The sequence below is a fragment of the Gopherus flavomarginatus genome, chromosome 5, assembly GCF_025201925.1.
Source record: "Gopherus flavomarginatus isolate rGopFla2 chromosome 5, rGopFla2.mat.asm, whole genome shotgun sequence".
NCBI lineage: Eukaryota > Metazoa > Chordata > Testudines > Testudinidae > Gopherus > Gopherus flavomarginatus.
In genome coordinates, this window is record NC_066621.1 from 62,848,186 (window position 1) to 62,869,316 (window position 21,131).

Below are 21,131 nucleotides of genomic sequence, written 5' to 3' on the forward strand. Positions count from 1 at the left end.
ACAAAAAACATTAAAACTGCATTCTTAGTGCCTGATCCAGCAAAGACTTTGAAGTCAATGGAATGGCTCAGATGAGCAAAGCTGTTCCCATGCACAGATGTTTACAGGATCAAGCCCCTAGAGCCATAGATGCTCCCCAGAAAACCTGCACATCAGCAGGGAGAATATGAGGGCAAAATGAGCCATCTAATTTTGACTCTCCTGCAGACTTCGGGGATTTTCCGGGGGTAGTTTTCTCACCCTTCGCTCCCTTTGTTAATTTAAGAGTGGAGAAGGTTTTTAAAAAATAAACTATCAGAAAGTGGGGGAAAACCAAGTTTTTTACTTTTACTGTTTTTCAACTGGAAAAAAAAATCAGAAAACAGTGAGAAAATAGGTTTCCCTTCCATTTTCTCCTACTTTCTTACTTTGTTCCAAACCAAAAAAGAGAGGAAAAGGGGATAAGGAGGAAACTCCAAAAATGGAAAACAAAATGTTTTTGGTTTCCAAAAACCAAAGCAAAATGACATTTGAAGTTGAAATGAAACTAACATTTTCATTTTGATTTATTTACATCTTTCCCATGAAAAGCTGAAATTACTTGACTGGTTTTCTGACCATCTCTAGTTTAAGGATGGAGCTTAGGGCTCAGGGTGTATATTTGGTACATATGTATTTGGTATGTGGGTGTGTATGCAACCCTGAGTCTGGCAGTGGCAACTGTGCAGCTAACTGTGTTTAAATTATTCCTACAACAAGCAAGAATAGTTTGAGATAGGCATGCTGCGTATGAGGCCCATAACCAGCCTGAGTATGAATGAACTCTGACTGTGTTGCCAACTCTCATGATTACTACTGGGCTATTTTTTCGTAAAGCCCCAGTTCCTGGAATCATGTGAAGGCAGCCGAATCTCAGCTTTCGTCAAGGAAATAAAAGTACATTTCTAGCCCTCATAATTACAGAAGGAAGCTTGAAAATGTGAACCCTGAAAGCACAAACCCTAGAAAGCAAATAAAAAGAACCCCAAATTTATTTATCTTAAAAAAAAAATACACCCTCATGACTGTTTGGGACCTGACCTATGATTTTGAACACTTGAGGTTGGCAATGTTGTACTAACTCTTCCAACATTAGCTCTTCAAACATTAGAGTCCAAACCTACTCCCAGCAAAGTCAGTGGCACACCCCCAGAATCCAACCTTTGTTCTTGTGACACTTGATTTAATTTTGTAAGTGCAGAATCAGTAACACTGTGGAAAGAAAGAGCTGCAGCATACAGAGGAGAACACTTTTAATGCTACCTCATGACATATTTGTTCTGTGATTCTTTTGTAGCATGTACTGTATATCAAACCACAGAGAGCATATCAAATAACATCACATTTCTGAGCTCAGTTATATTATATTGTAAGAGAAGTTTGACTTCAAGTCTGAATACCATAAAACCCTTCATACTAAACAGAACAGTGTAATGCTTTCGACAGAGAAAATAAATACATAAAACTCCAAATGAAACTGTCTAATAAATACTGTGTGGAACAACAGGGTGCATGTATTAGAGGAATTAAGCCAATTTAAACTGTGCGGGGAGTACTCCACTTTCATATGTGCTCATCAGCTTCCACTGATTTCAATGGCAGTTGGATACATGCATCAAAGGGTAAAATTTGGCTCATAGTACTCACGTGGATTTGTTAACATAGGTTTATGACCTTCTAATGCTAGATTTTCTAAACTGTTAAGAACTCTATCCAGCTGTAAATAGCTGCGATGGCTGCTGTTGATATAAGCCATTGGGCTCCACAGCTCTGGGGCCAAAATCACTGTGGGCATAATTGGAGGCAACTGGTTAACCACTGAAATCCGTAGAGCAGTGCCTACTTACTCTAGCAATGAATTTGGCATATGGGGGATAATTGTAAGTCTGAGGAGGAAACTATCCATTCCTTAGCAGGAGTTTTAACGGGGAATTGCAGACTGTCAGTATGAGAAGAGATTTCTCTGGGCCAGGTTAACTCCACTGATTCCAGTGATCTCACAGCAGTGGTAAATTCAACCCTGACCTCCACCCAGCACAATGACCATATAAGCAACTTTGTGAATATAGGGACTGAATCTCCTCCTAGTTACACAAGCATAAAACTTGCATAAATCCATTGAAGTCTGTAGAGTTACTCCTGATTTTTACATTAATTTAACTGAGAGGAGAATTAGCCCATGATAGCCTAGATCCTTGGCTGCAGTTGGGCAGCAATCACCACAGCAGAGGAGGCAGCGTTGTAGATGTACATTTTGCACTCATGCCCTGATGCTGATCAGCCAGTCTCCAGTGTAAGATAACAGAGCTTGGTGGATGTGTTCTACTTTAGCCCAGCTGTCAAAGATCCCAGTGGGCCATTCTGGCAGCTGGGGATTGCTGCAGAGCAGGGTGCCTCAGTTATGGTCTCTTTTCTTCAGCCAGGCCTCCTTTGCCATGGGACTGGGAGTAGTGGGTGCAGAAATCTTCTAATGGTCAGATCCAGTGGCTTTAGAGCAGTGTTGCACCACTAGGGGGGCATAACTCAGCTGTTTTGTGTCAGAGAATCAGGTCTGTGTATTTAAGAATGTAATAAAAATCTTTACACTTTAAAAAAAAACCCAGAAACCTCACTGTTCATAAGCAGCATCTCATTTCTAAACCCCAGTCTCACCTCTGGTTTAATTTCTTCCTAACAATACTACAGGACATTGGGCTAATTTACTTGTGAAATGTCACTATTAAATCACAAAAGTTCCCTCAAACCTGCATGCCTCTGTTTTTGTTAAAATACTAGAGCTTCTTTAGTGATTCTTTATGAAAATTAATTAAAACACATACATTAATAAAATACAATTTTAAAATGGATGCCTCTGCTGAAATGTTATGTGGTATGCAAAGCCATAACCTAAATCAAATTCTTGTGTTGAGTTTTGATCTCCTAAACATATAGTAGTGGACTGTAATGGAAATTCTTAGAAACCCCATTGCTATATTATGCAATACATTTCGCTCTCAGCACACACAACCTGACATGATATGTACTTTTTTGAATGGTCATTTCAATATTAATTATATATGTTTGTGTGTGTGTGCGCGCACACAAAATAAGGAGTAACTTCCTTGTCATTGGAATTACACTCGTGTATAACCAATACAAGTGAGAGCCGAGTCACATTTCATGTGCGGGTATACACTATAGCCTCAAGATTGCAAATTTACAACATAACTGAGTAATTTTAGCATGTGAATAGTGTCATTGAGTTCAATGGGATTACTCACTTGCATATGCAGGATCAGTGCCTATCACTGAAATCCTGTCTTCATTGAAGTTAATTACCAAACCATACAGATTTTATTCATAATTAAATTGGTTAGACAGCAGCCATATGACTAAAATTAGCTGGTTTTGTTTGTTTGTTTGAGTGGGGGTCACTTTTGCCTTCCTGAGACTCTGATACCATATTGCACTGCAGCACTGGACATACAGATGTTAAAAAGTCTGCCTCATATGGCTCTAGTGCAAGGGTTCTCAGACTTTTGTACTGGTGACCCCTTTCACACAGCAAGCCTCTGAGTGCGACAGCCCCCCCCCCCTTATAAATTAAAAACACTTCTTAATATATTTAACACCATTATAAATGCTGGAGCAAACCGGGATTTGGGATGGAGGTTGACAGCTCGCGATCACCACCAGCCCCGTAATAACCTCGCGACCCCCTGACCCCAGTTTGAGAACCCCTGCACTAGTGTACCCAATCTCCTGGATGAGGAATCAGCCAGCTTTGCCAATGTCTCCTGATGGGGAGAGGACTTCTCGACTGTTTCCCGTCTGTGTCCTGCTAGGAAGAGAAACTAGCTGCTTCCTCTAGTCAACCAGCTCCTCTGGGAGGGGAAGCCAGGGATCAGCGGAGCCAGCTGGCTTTAGCAGATTTTATTCACTATACTCCCTTATCAGAATGTATGTGAATAAAGTTTTCTACCTAGAAACCGGTGTGCTGAAATCCTTCATAGGCATAAAGATTTCAGTACACAGAGGTCTCTCGTGGAAGACTTTTATTCACTGAAGTTTTTATGCCCGTTAAGACCTTAGAACATAAAAATCAAATGGGATAATAAAACCAATAGTGATTGTCTCCAGGGGGACGTGAGCAGTTAAAAAAAACAATTGCCTTTATATATAAACAATTACCGAGATTGTACATGCTGTGTCAAAATCAGCCTTGGTGTAATTCCTCTAAATTCAGTGGAGTCACATGAGAAATCAGATTGGTCCATTGTTCTCAGCCTTCAATTTCAGACAATATCCAATAATCCAAGGAACTATTATTGTCAGCATTATTTTACTGTTAAAGTAGCTACTCAGAGCCACTCTATATTTGTGTAAAATATAACACACACACACACGCAGGGTAAGAGTATGGAGTACAGTTACTATTTTAATATTAAAGATGTCTGTTTCTTCTAAGTTCCTTTTGTGCACTTTAGATTAATAAGCATTGCAATGGTCATCATTGCTATGGCCTTAATAGTACTGTCCTATGCCACTAATTCCCAACCTTTTTGTCTGGCGGGCGCCAGATGAAGGACAGTGGTGGCGGTCGAGCATCCGCTGAAATGCCGCCAAATTTCTGCAGGAAGCAGCGTCATCGAGAGGCGTCGCTGCCGAAATGCCACAGAAATTCGGCGGCATTTTGGCAGATGCTCGACCGCCGGCCAGGATGCAGGTGCATTTCGATGCCCCCGCAGGCGCCATGGCACCCATGGGCAGTGCGTTGGGGACCTCTGTCCTATGCATACAGTACCATTCCTCCAAAGGGCCCCAAAATATTTCCCAAATGATAGCGCAATAATAATACAGTACTTGCACTTTATAAATGTTTTCAAATCAATGCTCACAATCTCCCTGTGAAGTCAGTAGGTAAATATTATTAGCCCCATTGTACCCAGGAAGTTGACGCAGAATGGTGAAATTATTTGCCCAAGGCCACAGACCCAGTGCAGGGCTGGGAGTAGAATCTGGGACCACTTGACTGTTGTCTGTCTCCTCGACGCCCCCATTGCTTTTTTTGAAACTGAACTGACCACAGCTGGAATGTGCCACCTCTGAAGTGGAAGATGACAACTCTGTCTGTGAATATAAATTCTATGCATTAATTTAGGACAGGGATTGGCAACTTCTGGCACACGGCCCACGGTTTGTTTACCTGTCGTGTCCACTGGTTCGGCCGATTGCAGCTCCCCCTCGGCCCCTGCTGCTTCCTGCAGCCCCCGAGGCCAGTGGGAGCTGCGATCAGCCAAACCTGCAGATGCGGCAGGTAACAAACCAACCCAGCCTGCCAGGGTGCTTACCCTGGTAGGTCACATGCCAAAGGTTGTCGATCCCTGGTTGAGGATGAGGAATACTATGTCCAGCTGAAACTTCAGGAAGAATTTAGGCAGGTAGAATTAAGTTAGCCAGATTAAACTCTGGCCAGGAGAACCAGGAAACAACCTGTTCTTGTGAAAGTGCATTGGAAAGTTAATGACCACAGGTGCTGACGACTTTGTTACTTCTCATCCAAATCTAATCTGATTTGCAATGGTCCCCAGGAGCTAAGCAGACCTAAATCTGGCTGATTCAGCAGGTGGATGATTCCTTCATTGTTGAGGAAATCCTCTAGTGGATTCGGATTGTTGTAATGCTCCTTTATCATCTCTGTGCCCTGGCACAGGAGCATGTATGGGGAAAAGGGGATCTTGACATGAGCCTTGTGGCAACCTGGTGATCTCTGGCTGGTAAAACAGCCCCTAGAAGTATGTTGGCAACAGACCTGTTCAAAACTGTGCTGGTGACTAGGCCAGCCCTAGGACCAGGGGCTGCAAAGGGGTCATTTGCTGTTTCTCCCCTATTTGTGTCCAGTGCCCTTTGGGTACATCTCAGAAACTGGGCCAACACCTTTAGCAGCACAGTGTTGGGGCACTGGATCAGTACTGATTCAGGGAGAAAAGTGCCACCCCTCGTTTCTTAATGCACTGTGAGTGTACCTTCAGGAGCACCTTGTCCTGATTCTCCTTCACTATCAGACTAAAAAAGATCACAGATCAAAGTAGTGTAGCTGGTGGAAATGATTATTTTATTTAGCCCAGATGGTTTGTTAGTGCTAAGTACCAGTTCGTTAACCATAAGAAATGTGAGCTGAGCCTTTTCAAACTTGACAAGGAGTGAACCTGATCCTGCAAACTCTTCTTGGTGGTTCCACTGACCTCCGTGTAGTTACTCATGTAAGAACTACTCATGTGAGTAAGGTTGTGTTGGATTGTGCCTCTTATTTTTGTTGCCCTGAGACTTAGGCAATGGGTTCATGTACTTACAAATAAATGAATATAATTAAAGTAGCTGTTAACAGGAGAGAAATAGTAAGCAAAAGTGGACTGAAATTTGACCAAGCTATTCTTTTTCATTTTCTAGTGTCTGAACTACAGGAAGAAGGAATAAATGCCATTAATTTACCTCTCAGTCCAATTCCATTTGAACTAGACCCTGAGGACACGATGCTGGGTAATTTGCAATAATTTTACATCTTAACATTAGAGCCTGATGTAAACTATAATGTTATAAATGTATACTTATTGTAATATCTTTTTTTTAAACTCATAGAGGAAAATGAAGTCCGAACAATGATTGATCCAAATTCAAGAAGTGACCCCAAATTACAAGAGCTAATAAAGGTAATGGAAAGCATGCACACACTTTCAGATTTCACTGTAAAAAGAAAGCTAAACTATTTTTTCCTTTTACATGACTTCTTTCATCTGAACACTTCAGAATACTGTACGAGCAAATAACAGCACACATGTGATATTCTGGGATTCAATTCAGACCAGTGAGCCTTGTGTCACCGCCTGCCCTGTATCTCCGGGTGATTAAATGCTTTGCTGCTGTGGCTCACAGCCCTGATGCCAACAGCTAGTAGACAAATGCAGGAGACCAAGCAGGCAGTTTTGGGGAAATTTGGGACTGGGAGTGTGTTGGGGCCACCCTGCAAGTAGTAACCCAGGTTGGTAGAAGACAGGGTGGGACTGCTTTGTTGTAGGCAGGTGCTGGGGTCAAAACACTAAACCAGGACTTCGCAGTACACAAACACTCAGGGAAGTGGAGCACACTTATCTGCTGGCTGTTAGTGTCTGGGCTCTGAGCCACAGCAGCACAGCATTTAAGGCACCCAGAGTTACAGGGCAGGTGGTTACACAAGTTTTTGCTGGTTTGGGTTGAACCTCAAAATGTGATAGCACATGTTCTAATTAAGTAGGTAAAGTATCAATTTTTAGATGAGGTACAAAGCAGTTAAGTAATTTACCCAACGATACAAAGCTAGTGGCAGAGTCTAGGATAGAACCCAGGAGTGTTCGATCCCAATCCCCCTCTAATCATAAAACTACTCTGATTTCCTCTGTAGGTCCTTTCTCTATCTTATACCAGGAGCATCAGTAGGTAGCTTCTTTAGAGGCTGACTTCAGTAACTTTCTCCTCTCACTAAGGGCCTGGTACAAAGCCCACTGAAATCAATGAAAAGGCATTGGCCTAAAAGGGCTTGCATCAGTTCCATACTCAGAGCTCTGTGCTACCCTGACCCTTCCTTCCAAGAAGGGTTAGATCAATATCTCCTCTGTGTCATGCACTCAATCATCATTGGTGTAACCAGCAAACATTTCTTATGCCCTTCTATGCCTGAGTCTCTTCTATTTGCTCTTGTTAGAACTCCACACCAGTTGCCATTTCAGCATTGGTGCTCTCTTTGCTGAGTGTTTGCTGTCGTTACATAAAATGACATATGTTTTACATTGTAAATACACAATGCATAATTCTGACAAATGTTGTGTTCCTCATATAGGTATTAATTGACTGGATTAATGATGTATTGGTAGGAGAAAGGATCATTGTGAAAGACCTTGCTGAAGACATGTATGATGGACAAGTATTACAGAAATTATTTGGTAAGAAACTATATATGTGTATATATACGCATGCCGTTGGTGCACTTTCAGTAAGTGGGCCTCTCATTCCTTGTAAGAAGAGGCTTGATATCATTTTACATCTGTTGCACTAAAATGATATAAAAATAGCTCAGTGTTCTAAGACCCTTGAGCAATAGGCTGTATCCTGTAGTATAGAGGAAGCATAGTTTTCTCAACTACATTGTACTGTGTGTTACATTGTAGTTGATAAAAAGAATATAATGCATACCTGGGGTGCTGGAGGCAGGGTTCTAGTCTTGGCAGCAAATCTCTCTCCATTTAAAAGTATTTTCTGCATGTGTGCTGTAGAAACTCAACAATGTGACAAGTGGAAACCAAGTTTGAAAGCAAGGGTATTTCCATTAAAATGGTGGATGTTTTTAATCTGTGCTGGTTCCATAGTTTAGTTTATTCAAATCTCAAAGTCCCTCTGGAAAGTTGAAGTTTCTATCTGATTTGAGGTCTAATTTAATGTTAGTGAGGTAATGATACCCCGTGGACTGCAAACTGAGCTTCAACTGGGAGAGAAAGAAAACACTATAAAAGCAGAGCTGGCATGTAACTTAACTGTTGGCTTGGAAGCCACTTTCTTGGTGATTACAGTAAAATCCAGTATCTGAAACTAATCTTGAAACATTCTATGAGCAGTTCTAGTAATGGTCAGGCAGACCAGGTCCATAAAGAGATTTTGCCTCTATGACTGATTAAGAAATTGAACACATTGTGATTCAATTAATATAGCTCTGTTCCTGTATTGGATCCATGTGGACAGAGCCCCACTAACTTCTGTGCAACCCAAAAACATACATCAGACACAATCTAATTAATTTACTATAGATATTAATATTTCATTTATCTGGGCTTGGTCCAGAACCTGTTGAAGTTAATAGGAATCCTTCCACCGCCTTTAACAGGCTTTGGATAAGACCTCTGAAGATTTAAGCCTGGATCTCCCGGGCCTCATGCAAGAGGCCCACTGACTTTATGTTGATCCTTGCAGGAGTGGGCTGAAGATTTGTCATTGACATCAATGGACGCAAGATAAACTCACAAGCTGAATATTTCTTTTGTGAAACTAAACTGACGGGCGATTAAATGTTTTATTTGTGGTGGTGGTATCAGGGTGGTTTTATTGCTAAATTATCTTTAACAGTTAATCAGTGGTTGGGAGGAGCCTGGCAGTTTAACAAAAACATTATCAAGTATTGTCTTTGCTAATAATGGTAATGGAGCCTGATTCTGCTCGCACTTTCACCTGTGCAGTTCCACTGACATCAGTACAGTTATTCCTGAATTAGGACAATTGGGCCCATTGGATTTTTTTTTGCATTGCTTACTATCAATTTCAAAAGCACCTTCAATAAATTTGTTTTGAAATTACGTCTCCATTGATAATACAATGTGAGAGTTTAGGATGAAACATTCAGAGCAATGACTAGGAGTCAGAAGCTTCTGGGTTATAATTTTTGCTCTTGGGCAAGCCACTTATCTTCTCTGTACTTAATTTCACTGTATTGGTTTCTAAAACTGTAAAATGTGGATAATTATACTTGCCTACTTCACAGGAATGTTGTGAGGATTAATCAATTGATGTTGAGAAAGCAATTTGCAAATGAAAAGAACTCCAGCATAGGAGTGATACATATTATTAATAGCAATATTTATCTTTTTTAAAAATAACAACTGCTTCTCACAAATTTCTGCTCAGTAAAAAGTTTGCATTCAGATATTCCAGAATTGGAAATTATATTTATGGATGGAAGTCATACAGTCATCTAAGCCCTTATGCACATCCAAATTATTAGATAATTTCACAAATTATGGATGAAAGAACACTATTTAAATTAACCAATACATTTTGTTAAAATTGGATTGATAAAATATCTTTAATCATCACTAAACTTGAAAATATGTTTGTGCCATTTTATCATTACACATTAATTAATTAAATTAATTAAAGTCCTTGTCTATACACACAACTTGCAATAGTTTCCAAAATCAGTTTTAAAAATTTATTTACTTAAACCACTGCAAATCCCTGTAGGGACTCACTTCCATTGGTTCACACCTGGCTTTTATTCATATTGCTTAAGGCAGTAATTCACTGAAGGAGAAGCTATTCGTCTGGAGTGGATGAATCAAACCTTTTTAAGCATGATATTTGTCTCTATCAGGCTTGTTGCTCTGTAGCGCAATTCACTTCTGTGCAGAAGATCCCTCGTGGTAGAGCTGTGGAGGCAGCATCAGCATGTTTAACCCCCTTAGATGTGCTCTAGAAGGAGTTGCATCCAACCCTTCACTACTTTAGACTAAAAGGTTAGGGGAAATAAGGGGAAAATGTGGGTGATATTGTTAGGATTCCAAAATGAGACTGGAAATCCCCTTAAGGGAAAACGTGTATCCTTCGCTGAACAGGCTGAGAAATCAAGGGTTAATTTTAAAGCTATGATGCCTGATATCATCCAAAAGTCCATTGGAACAGAATGTCTTCACATATATTACTCATGATACCTAGGCTTAAGGAGTAGACTGGCTGTTGGTTTTTTTTTCTTCCATTATCACTTCAGAGAAACTTGAGAGTGAAAAACTGAACGTTGCTGAAGTCACACAGTCTGAAATTGCTCAGAAGCAGAAGTTACAGACAGTTCTTGAAAAGATTAATGAAACCCTTAAACTTCCTCCAAGGAGCATCAAGTGGACCGTTGACTGTGAGTTGCATGTTTCACAAGGGAATGCTTGTTTGCTGATCGCATAGATATTACAGTTCCCAGCTGCAATCCATGAATATAGAATAGTAATTCCACCAATTTCTGCCCTTCCTGGTGGTAGCTGCACAGGAAGGGGAGGATGAGAGTGAATGCAGCAACTTCTCTCCTTGTTCTCTACTGATGCTCAACCTTTCAGAGCCAGATTTTCAAAACATGACATCTGTGCACTGAAATGCAGCTGCAAACAGATAGGCAGGCACATTTATCATATGTATGCGTGCAGCATGCATAACGGCAGTATTTAGGCACACTGATACCCTTTTACATGTTATGTGCAGGTAATGTGCTTGCATATAGCTAGATTGGATCAAAGCCAACTGAATATATTTAGGGTGAAAATTTGGCTCTACTGAAGTCAATTGCAAAACTTCTGTTGATGTTAGTGGGGTCAGGATTTCATCCCTAGCCTTTAATGTATTAAAAAAAAACCCATATTAACAGCTGGCAATGCAGGAGGGGGCCACAGGATGATTTTGCCCATCCTGTGACCCTTTAAAGGGGCCTGTATTTCAGCTCAGCTCTTTTTGAAAACCAGGCCCCTTTAAAAGTGTCTCAAGGTGGGCACCCAGAATCACAAGGTCATTCTTAAAAATCTTGGCCAATAGGTTTATAGCAGTTTTTTTCTATCTTCTTCCCCCACCCAGAGCCATGTTCTCTTTCATCCCCAAAGTCCCATTGTCAACACAGATCTATGGTGGTAAAAGAGGTAGTTATGAGGAGGCAGGGTGAACATTAAGCATGGCTGCCTTTCCCTCTCATCCTATCATACTTTTTGCCCTATAGTTTTCTTCCATTCTCTCCTGGCTCCTATACTGCAGGATGTAGGGGTTGGGGGCAGGGTGACCCTGTGATTGACTTGTCTTTGTTTTAATGTGTTACATGTGTTTGTGTGTTTTAGTGCTAAGGGAGGAGATTGACAGCAGTGGCTCAGGCCAATTGTAGTGCAAGTAGGTGCAGGTCAGTCTTCCCTATCCAGCTCTGCCAAAGCACCTCATTCTTGACCGTAGTATCCTCAACAAAGTTTGCCTTCTGTGCCAAATCATGTGGTGTTTTTGCAGAGAAATCTGTGGCACATGTTTGTGACTTAGATTAGAAATGACGAAGGAGAACATTTCATTGACTCTTTTACCATTTTACTTGTGTAATAACTTAGTAGTTATTGGTCAGTTTATGTATGGAAAATGTGCAGCATTGTTTTGTAGCTGTCAACCATCATGTTAGAGCATTGCCCTAAGGAAGCCTAAAAATGCACTGCAAATCTGGACACAAGCAAAAATAATAAGAAAGGAAGTACTAAAGTTAGAAATAGATTCCCCTTTGATGTCAGTGAGTTGATACTTGATTACAGCTTACCTACAGTAAGTCCTTTGATATCTTGTAATTCTTGCTGGTGTTAACTACTCTTATGAAACCTGCTGAGAAAAAGCTAAAATAACAAGAAGAACTATAACAAGTTCATGAGGAATGTTTGAGTCACTGAGTTTAGTAAGTTATTGCTTCAAGGCTTCAGCCAAAATAGGCTCATTTATCATCCTGCAGACATTGTGACACTTAAAAATGAATAAAGTGCATGTTATGAATACAAAAATATCTTTCTGATAGTTCATAAATCCATATTGAAATAAAGAGGATAAAGGACCAGCATAAGGAGTGCATAGACAGCTGTTTAAGCGGCCGTACATAAAATCTGGCTTTTGGATCAGGTTTAGATTTCCACCTTCCCAGGCCAATGGCATCCAGACATATTGCAAAAGCTAATATATTTTTTTTTTCACTGCATTTCTACCACCAGCTGATTTATGGAAAGCAGGAAGGCAGTTGAAGAAAAGGTACCCTGATAGCAGCCTCCAGTGAGTTCAGATGCCAAGGGAAGAAGTATCCCATATTTCCTGGTGTTCCTGCAAGCAAAAATAAATATTTTCCTTAGTTACTTTTCCTTATGTAACTTGTGTTTTTAATATCTATTTCAGCTGTTCATGCAAAAAGTCTTGTAGCAATACTTCGTCTTTTGGTTGCATTGTCACAGTATTTTCGGGCACCAATCAGACTCCCAGACCATGTGTCCATTCAGGTTGTTGTTGTCCAGGTAAGAGAAACATAACTCAGCTCCTGGAAATGATTTTGAAATTGATTGGTGAGTTTGTTGAAGAATGAATCTAATACATGTATGTGCAAGTGCGTGTGTGTGTGCACACATGTGTTTTGCTGGCTGACAACGCTTCAGGCAAAGGGCAAAAGAACGAGTGTTTTCCCAGATTGAGCTGTGCCTCCGAATATCTTATTTTGATTGCAAAGTGGCCAGACTATGACATTAAGATGTATTAAATATTATTGTCGGAATGTGTTTGTCTATTTATCACACAGTATGATCTCTAGAGTTAATATTTATCTCATTTCTGATGATCTCGCTGCTCCTTCCTAGTGCAGATATTTAAATCAGCCCTTGCACTGAGTGATGCATTGTCACCCTTTATTAAATCCAAATCCATGTTAGGTGAATGAATATTCTTTTTCAGCCTTATATACACTAATCTAGTCTGATTACAAATTTTGGCTCTTTCATAAAGAAACCATCAATTGGATTTTTCTGTGCCAATCACACTCCATATTAGAGCCCAATCTGCTTACACTTTCCAGGCTCTTCTGTTTGTTATTTTTTTCCTACTAGACTCAATTCTGTTTGTGCTTGCCATACTTTGTTCTGCTTCTTGCCATGTAATCTGCTTTCCCTTGTCTACAAATCAGTTCTGCCTTTATTTTTCACAGCTTAGTAGCCTTTACCTTTTTTGTTTGTTTATGTTGCTTGCCTGGGGCTCTTCTGCAGTATCTCTTTGCAAGAAGGCATTATTTAGGCTCTCTTCAAATATGCATGACTTGAAGATCTATTAGGCAAATCTAAAAAAATAACAGCTCTTATTTCCACAATTCACTTCAGAAAAGTTTTTGAATTTGGTAATTTACTAATAAAGAAAGCTCAGGGGGAACTTCTGGCAGATATATCGCTGGAGGCTGATAATCCTGCTTGTTGGCTTTAAAATTCCAGTTGGAGGGCCTTCTCCAAATATGATCAAAGTGACCCATGGTGAGACTGCACTGATGAGTGTAAGGCTTCAGAGGAAAATAACTTTCAATCAAACACTTTCCCTTCCTGATTTGGATGTTTTACAAATATTAAAAGGATGAGTTTATCTCAAAGTGCTAATAACCACCATCCAAGAAGCCAGGAATGTACCTATGAGGTCATCCTTAGGGAAAGGACCAAATGGGGAGAAGAAAAAAAATGTGAAAAATATAGCCATAAGGAGCCAAATCTTGCATTCCTCTTTATTGTGACAAAACTCCCATTGAAGTCAATGGGCTTGTTTTTTTCTCTCATGTAGTACAACGATATAAATCAGGAGTAACTCTACTCAAGTCAATGGAGCTCCATGAATATAAGAGAATGTCTTTTCTGCAATCACAGCTGATTCATGCAAAAAGTGTTGTAGCGATACTTCATCTCTTTTGGTTGCATTCATAATATTTTTGAGCACCAGACTCCCTGACCATGTGTCCATTCCAGTTGTTGTCCAAGTAAAGATTAAACGTAACTTAACTCCTGGAAATGTTTTTGAAATTGATTGCTGAGTTTCTTGAAAAATGAACCTAATACGTGTATGTGTGCATGCTAGCTTTAATTTACCTAGCTTGGATCCCAGAGCAGTGAAGAAGCAGCAGCAGCAGCAGCAGCAACACGGGCTTCAGTTCAGGCTCGATAAGCCTGCATAGAACCCTGGGTAATTACTCAGGGAGCTAGCTCATATGGTAGCTTATATGCTACTGTGGCTTCGCTGCTCTGGTACCTGAGTATCCCTACACAAGCTGTAATCATACCCCGTTACTGCACTATAGACATACCCTGAAAAGCATTGTTAAGTGAGGGACAGAATGAGAACCAGGTTTTGTTCCAGCACAGACCAAGCAGGACTGGGTCAATGTGCATGTTTCTCCTCTATTACACTGCTGTAAATCAGGAGTAAGTGCCCTGGTGCCGGTGGAGTTTCACTGGGATAGAATGAGTGCAATGTGGGAGGAGATTTAGCCCCACTGAGCCAGATCCTCAACTAATATAAATCAGTCTAATTCCACTGAAGTCAATGCAGCTGCATCAATTTACAGCAGCTAAGGATCTGGCCCAGTATTTTTAGAATAATTCATCTTTGTTTTTTTATCCGTGTGGTTATTTTATACACAGTGGGCCTGATTCTAAATTCCTTGTGGACCTGCAATGCCCATTTGAGTGAAATGGAAGTTTCAAGGAACAATAAATACAGCCTTAGACATTTTTTCACTGTTTACATTAGAAAGTCTAGTAGCTTCAAACCCTGGTATATTCTGTAAAATAATGTCATGGCAAGGAAAGCTCAATAGGCTATAAGAGGCCTGCTTTTTAAATGCCACTGTTTGCAATTTGATAAAGATAGAGGGAATGTGTATGAGTGGAGGTGGGAGGGAGAATTGGAGAAAAAATACATAAAAAAGCCCTTTATGTGCTTCAGGTTTTTGTTATCAGTTTTATACACACAAAATATGAAGGTTGCAGTGTTGGCTGGGGTTAGTTTACTGAAATACAAATTTGTTTCTGACATAAATAACATGATAAAACCCAACAGGTAATCAGCACAGTGCTTATGAAAGAGTAATTTTAACCTAGATTTCCTTCCTTTGTTTTGCACAAAAGCTGTTAGCGATTAGAGTAATTAAAAATCTAGGTTATAAGCCGGTTTCTGAAAAATGATACACTTGGATCTTCCCTGGTTCATTTCTGTATATTATTCTCCTTTCTCTCCTGTAGATTTTTTTATTGACAGTATAGGTATCTTTTTTTTTTTTTCATGCGGTGAGAGTACTGTTAAATTTCCACTGAAGCGAGAGGGAGTGTTCAGGAAGAGCTGGATCATGCCTTAATTTTGCATTTCTTTACTCTGTATAATATTCAAATGATTATGGGGCAGATTGTGCCTAGCTTGCATGCAAGGGTTGTGGGAAGAGCATAAGAAACCTGGTGCCCATGCATAGTGCCCAAGCACATTGGTGGCCCTGCATTCCCCTTAGTGCAGGAACTGCTCAATTCTAGAACCCTATGGACATGAGCGACCATAAAAGGAAAAATGAGCTGGTCTGGGCACAAAGAGCAGAGAGTATTGCATCGTCCTAAACATGGTTCATTGGGTGCTTGGAAGCTCTACCAACTCTGAAACTCTGGGAAGAAGTGAAGTGTTTCAAAGCAGCATTGCCTCCAGGCTCACATAAAATCACTTGGACCCAAGAGCACTTCCAAAGATATATTCATTCTCTGAGGCTGCAGAATGGTTCCCATACTTCAGCATCATGGAGCAGATTATAAGAGCACTCGTCACCGAGTTAAATTTATGGGGCCTAATCCTGCAGTTCTTGCATAGGCAAAACTCCTGTTGACTTAGTGGGAGTTTTGTCTGAGTATGCACTGCAGACTTGGGCCATAGTAAAGAAAACACTGCCAAAATGCTCAGTCAGGGAAAGGGGGAAACAGCAAATGATAGACAACACAACCACTTTTATTTTCAGATATTTCCTCCCCCCCCACCGCCCTCCAAGATATGTTTTAATACAGAATGGCTTTTATAACAAGAAGGATCTGTGACCAGCTGAAGCTTGCATAGCCTGGAATGCAACCTTACAGTTATTACTGATTAGCGCCAGCAGAACTGTAAATGCATTAACTTCCAAAGGGTAGCTTGTATGTTAAAATTCATTGGTGTGAACACACATCCCTATTTGAAGGGAAGTCTCTGAACTGATACCTAATTCCCTGTGTCTTCAATAGAAGAGGATGAACTTTGCCCTTCATTTCAGCAATAAACTCTGTGATAAAAAATGTATGAGTTGATATCATGGGTACATGCTTATTTCCGTTTTATGTCAAATAACGGAGTTTTGTAGAACTCAAAATATTCTGTGGGAATGTGTAGATTTTGGTGGGAGAATGGCAAAAATATTTTGATTCAACAAAGTTGAAAGTTTCAATTAATTTAATTTGACTTTTATTAAATATTAAATTTAATATTATATTTAGACATCACCGTATATGTATGTTATACATATGCATACATATAACATATTTTACAGTATTTTAATATAATTTAAAAGTCAAAATTAAATTAATCGAAACAATAATGTCAAAATTAAAACTTTCAACACTATTGATATGAACTTTTTGAAGATCCCTAATCAAATTGCTGGTCATTTCAAATTTTGGGGGTTTTGTTCCCATTTGAAACAATTTCTTTAAATCATCAGAATATAATGTGCAATGGAAATTCCAAAACCCAACCAGCTCTATTTATATGGAATAGCTGACAGGTCACATCCGCCAAAAGCAGCATGGAGTTTGAAAACAAGTTTTTTTTAAATTTCGTGTTGTCCTGTGGAATTCGTAGTAGCCTTTTTGAATGGCATTACTGGGAAATGGGGGTAGGTTTTGAAACATCTGCGTTTATTTGAAATACGATTTTGGATGGTTAACTCTCAGTCAATAACATTGCTCCTGCTACCATTTTTTTTTAAATATTGTGTCACTTTCCATTTAATTCAAAGCAATCTATATAATGTCAAATCACTTCTCCATCAGGATCAGCTATTAATGTATGCAAGTGCTATATAAGGAGTCTACACGTTTAAAGTTCTTAAATTACTTTTTCAGAGGTCCATTCTCCAGTTGCTACATTTGTAGAGTTGCCAACTTTGGTTGGATGAATTCCTGGAGATTTCATCACATGACATAATCTTTCATTAAAGATTAATTCCTGGAGAGTCCAGGACAGTCCTGGAGGGACTGGGACTATAACAGTGTTTAAAAGGGAACTGGATAAATTCATGATGGCTAAGTCTATAAATGACTATTAGCCAGGAAGGGTAAAGAATGGTGTCCCTAGCCTATGTTCATCAGAGGATGGAGATGGATGGCAGGAGAGAGATCACTTGATCATTGCCTGTTAGCTTCACTCCCTCTGGGGCACCTGGCATTGGCCACTGTCGGTAGACAGATACTGGGCTAGATGGACCTTTTGGTCTGACCCAGTACGGCCGTTCTTAGGTGCTTATGACTTCTGTGCATCTCTTTCATTACAAATGAAAAGCATTGGAAAATACTGCATAAAGCATAACATGCTGGTTGACCATTGTGATATGAAGTATCCAATTGAGGCATGGGGTATTTGGGCAATGTGGAAATTTCGTTAACATTAGCAGCATTGAATGCCCAGCACCAGACCGGGACAATGCCTGTTCCTTTTCCCATTAATTAATGGAGGATTTAGACTCAGAACTTCCATTAACATTAATAGGAATTTTCTAGTTAGCAACGTACTTGTTCTTAAACTGTACTAGAGAATGTTGTTTGGTCATGTCTTAGATTATTTTGCATACCTGCACAGGGAGTACAAGGACCCCGATTATCCCCTTGCATCACCATCCTACACAGGGTGGTGAACAACTGCCATCTTTTATGATGCTACTCCCCTTAGGTGCAGATACTGAGCAAAGCCTGGGCTCTGTTCCTCCTCTTCCCTCATAATGCACCACTGCACCTCAGCTCTAGCACAGAGAGGGCCATAAATTGTGCCCACAAAAAAGGTTTCTTTCTGCCCTGGAGGAAGGGTGAGGAGCCAGATTGCAACTGCATCACAGTTATGTTCCTCCTCACTTCCTGGGGCAGTACAGCCATATACTGCCCCTTACTCAGGCTACATTTTAAGGTTTCAACCCAGCCCTAAATAAGTGGGACATTACACAGAAAAATGTGTTTTTTTTTCAGTCATTTACACAGTGCGGCATGTCTCAGCAGCCATTATCTGAGCCATGTTTAATTAAGAGACATATACGAGCATCAGTACGGTTTGTTTCTTTGTTTGCAGTTTTTTAATATGTAACATCTCTTCCCCCAATATGGAGCTTTTAGCTAAGTGCAGTTGGTACTTTCAACGAGAAATTAGAACTTTAGTACTTACTTAAATCTATAGTTACAAAACAAACAAACCTGGAACATAAAAACCTGGGGGAGAGATAGCTCAGTGGTTTGAGCACTGGCCTGCTAAACCCAGGGTTGTGAGCTCAATCCTTGAGGGAGCCATTTAGGGATCTGTGGCAAAAATATGTCTGGGGATTGGCCCTGCTTTGAGCAGCGGGTCAGACGAGGTGATTTCCTGAGGTCCCTTCTAATCCTTATATTCTATAATATAAGATTTTCTCCTCAAAACTAAATTTTATATATTTGTATAATGTCAGTTCATAGTAATATAATCAAACCAAGCCAAATCCTCATCCCACCATGCAGTCTGAGAAGCAGGACTCTGCACTGGGGTTGCCCATGCATCGCTTCCCTTCAAGGAAGGAAGTAGTAGCTTCAAAGATGCCACTGCCTCATTGCTAAGTAGCCACCATGACCACTGTGCCCCTCTTTTTAGAGGGGGAACAATCAGTTTTCTTTGAAGTTGTTTTCCTCTAGACTCTTTTATGTAGTGGTCATGTGTGTGATCTTAGGACAAGTATAAAATTACTTTGACACTGCCTTGTGTGATGGTGAGTGGAGAATGGTGTAACACTCAGAGCTTGCCTGATTTTTCTTTTTGTACAACAAAATTTGACGACGACCATTGATTAAAGTTAACAAAGAGAACACCGTGAGAGGCAATACATACATGAAATGTGTACTCCAAGGCCAAAATGGCAGTGATCAATGTAAGGGAAGGAACTGAGGAGACTGAGGCTGCTTTCTTTGCCAGTTAACTCAGACTCTCTGACAGTCAGTCAATCCCTTAGCCAGTGTATAGCACAGACCACTAATTAGCACATGCAAGGGTCTTCCTGAATATGGGCCTGATCCATAAAACATTGAAGTAAAACTAACACTGACCTGGAATCCGGATCAGGCCCTGTGTATATTGTCCTCCATTTTGGAGTTTCTTCCCAAACAAACACAGCCTCTAAGGCAGAGGGGAGCAAAAAATGGCAAGTTTGAAATAAGGATGAAGAAAGGGAACACGAAAAGAAAGGACAGCTAGAACGGGAGTAAAGGATTACAAAAACTGGGACTGAGTGGGCACCCTTTGCCTGGGCTGCTTTTTCAACATAAGCTGCAATTCAGCACACTGTCTCTCTTCAGCAAACCTCCTATATGTGTGCTTAAGCTATTTCATATGCTTTGCTGAACTGGAGCCTTAGACAGAAAAGTGAGGGAAGAAAAATGGAGAAAGGGGAAGAAACAGATCGTTTAGTCCTTAGGTTCTCTGTTACACAAAGTGACATTTCAAGTCTCTTAGTATTATACCATTGGTGGCCATTCTTAACTTTTTATTTTAACAAGTGAGTTATCTGGACTAAATTTTGTGGAATACATACAAATGGAAATAAAATAATACAGTCAAGTTTGAAAAGAAATGTAGATTTTTATTTTTATGTTTATCTGATGACATTTGTAGATCATAGATAATTTATATAGCACCCTAAACATTAAACTGTACTAAACTAAACAAAAACCAATTATTTTTTTCCAGAAACGAGAAGGAATCCTCCAGTCCCGACAAATCCAAGAGGAAATAACTGGTAACACTGAGTATGTCAACACCACTGTTGCCAGCAGTTCAGTAATTGAACACAGATGTGTCTCAAAAATTCAACCATTTGGTGATATTTAGATTTCATTATTGGGGTTCCAGGAGGGATCATGCTTCAGCTAGTGATTATAGTTTAGTCTTTACAGGGCTTTCAAACATGCCTCTCAAAATGTAACATTACCGAGTTGGAATTACTAGAGACAAAATAGCGGCAAATCTCCAAAAGACTGAGACCAAAGGAAAGGTAGAGCAAATATGTATGAAATTTGTGCATTTGAAGAAATCTATATTGCATCCTGTTTCAAATACTATACATTCAAAATTATCTGAATATGTTTTTCAAACAGACAAGAAGAGGGGTATGTCTTATGCTTTTACCTTTTACAGTTTAGTTGATGAAGTGCTAAATTAGCACAGAAAAGAAAAAACTGTTCCCCAATATTTCATTCGCCATTAGGCTCTGAAGAAGCATACGTGACTGTGGTAAAACACTTACATGTGATCTCACAGTGCAATGTATAGTAGAAACATTATTCAAATCCAGCAAGAAGCAACAGCAGAAAATCCTACTTTCTAACAGAGTGAGGAGTGTTCAGGCTAATGACTCATTATTAATCCTCATTATTATGGGTTTATTACAAGTGTGATATTTATATGAAGGATCAAATTAAACAAAACTCTGCAGTCCTTAAGAACCTAGTCCAGGCATTGTTGTTTTGGCTAGCACTTTATTGTAG

General features: G+C 39.9%; 1 protein-coding gene across 2 annotated transcripts in view; it reads left to right on the plus strand.

Annotated features, from left to right (window-relative positions):
- PARVA (parvin alpha) overlaps positions 1–21,131 on the plus strand; it is a 92,185-nt gene that overhangs the window by 58,101 nt on the left and 12,953 nt on the right. For both annotated transcript variants that reach the window (XM_050955149.1, XM_050955150.1), the window contains exons 2-7: positions 6,448–6,537; positions 6,637–6,707; positions 7,871–7,973; positions 10,562–10,702; positions 12,733–12,848; positions 20,335–20,393. In XM_050955149.1, coding sequence (XP_050811106.1) covers positions 6,448–6,537; positions 6,637–6,707; positions 7,871–7,973; positions 10,562–10,702; positions 12,733–12,848; positions 20,335–20,393 — 580 coding nt within the window. The remainder of the gene's footprint in view (positions 1–6,447; positions 6,538–6,636; positions 6,708–7,870; positions 7,974–10,561; positions 10,703–12,732; positions 12,849–20,334; positions 20,394–21,131) is intronic.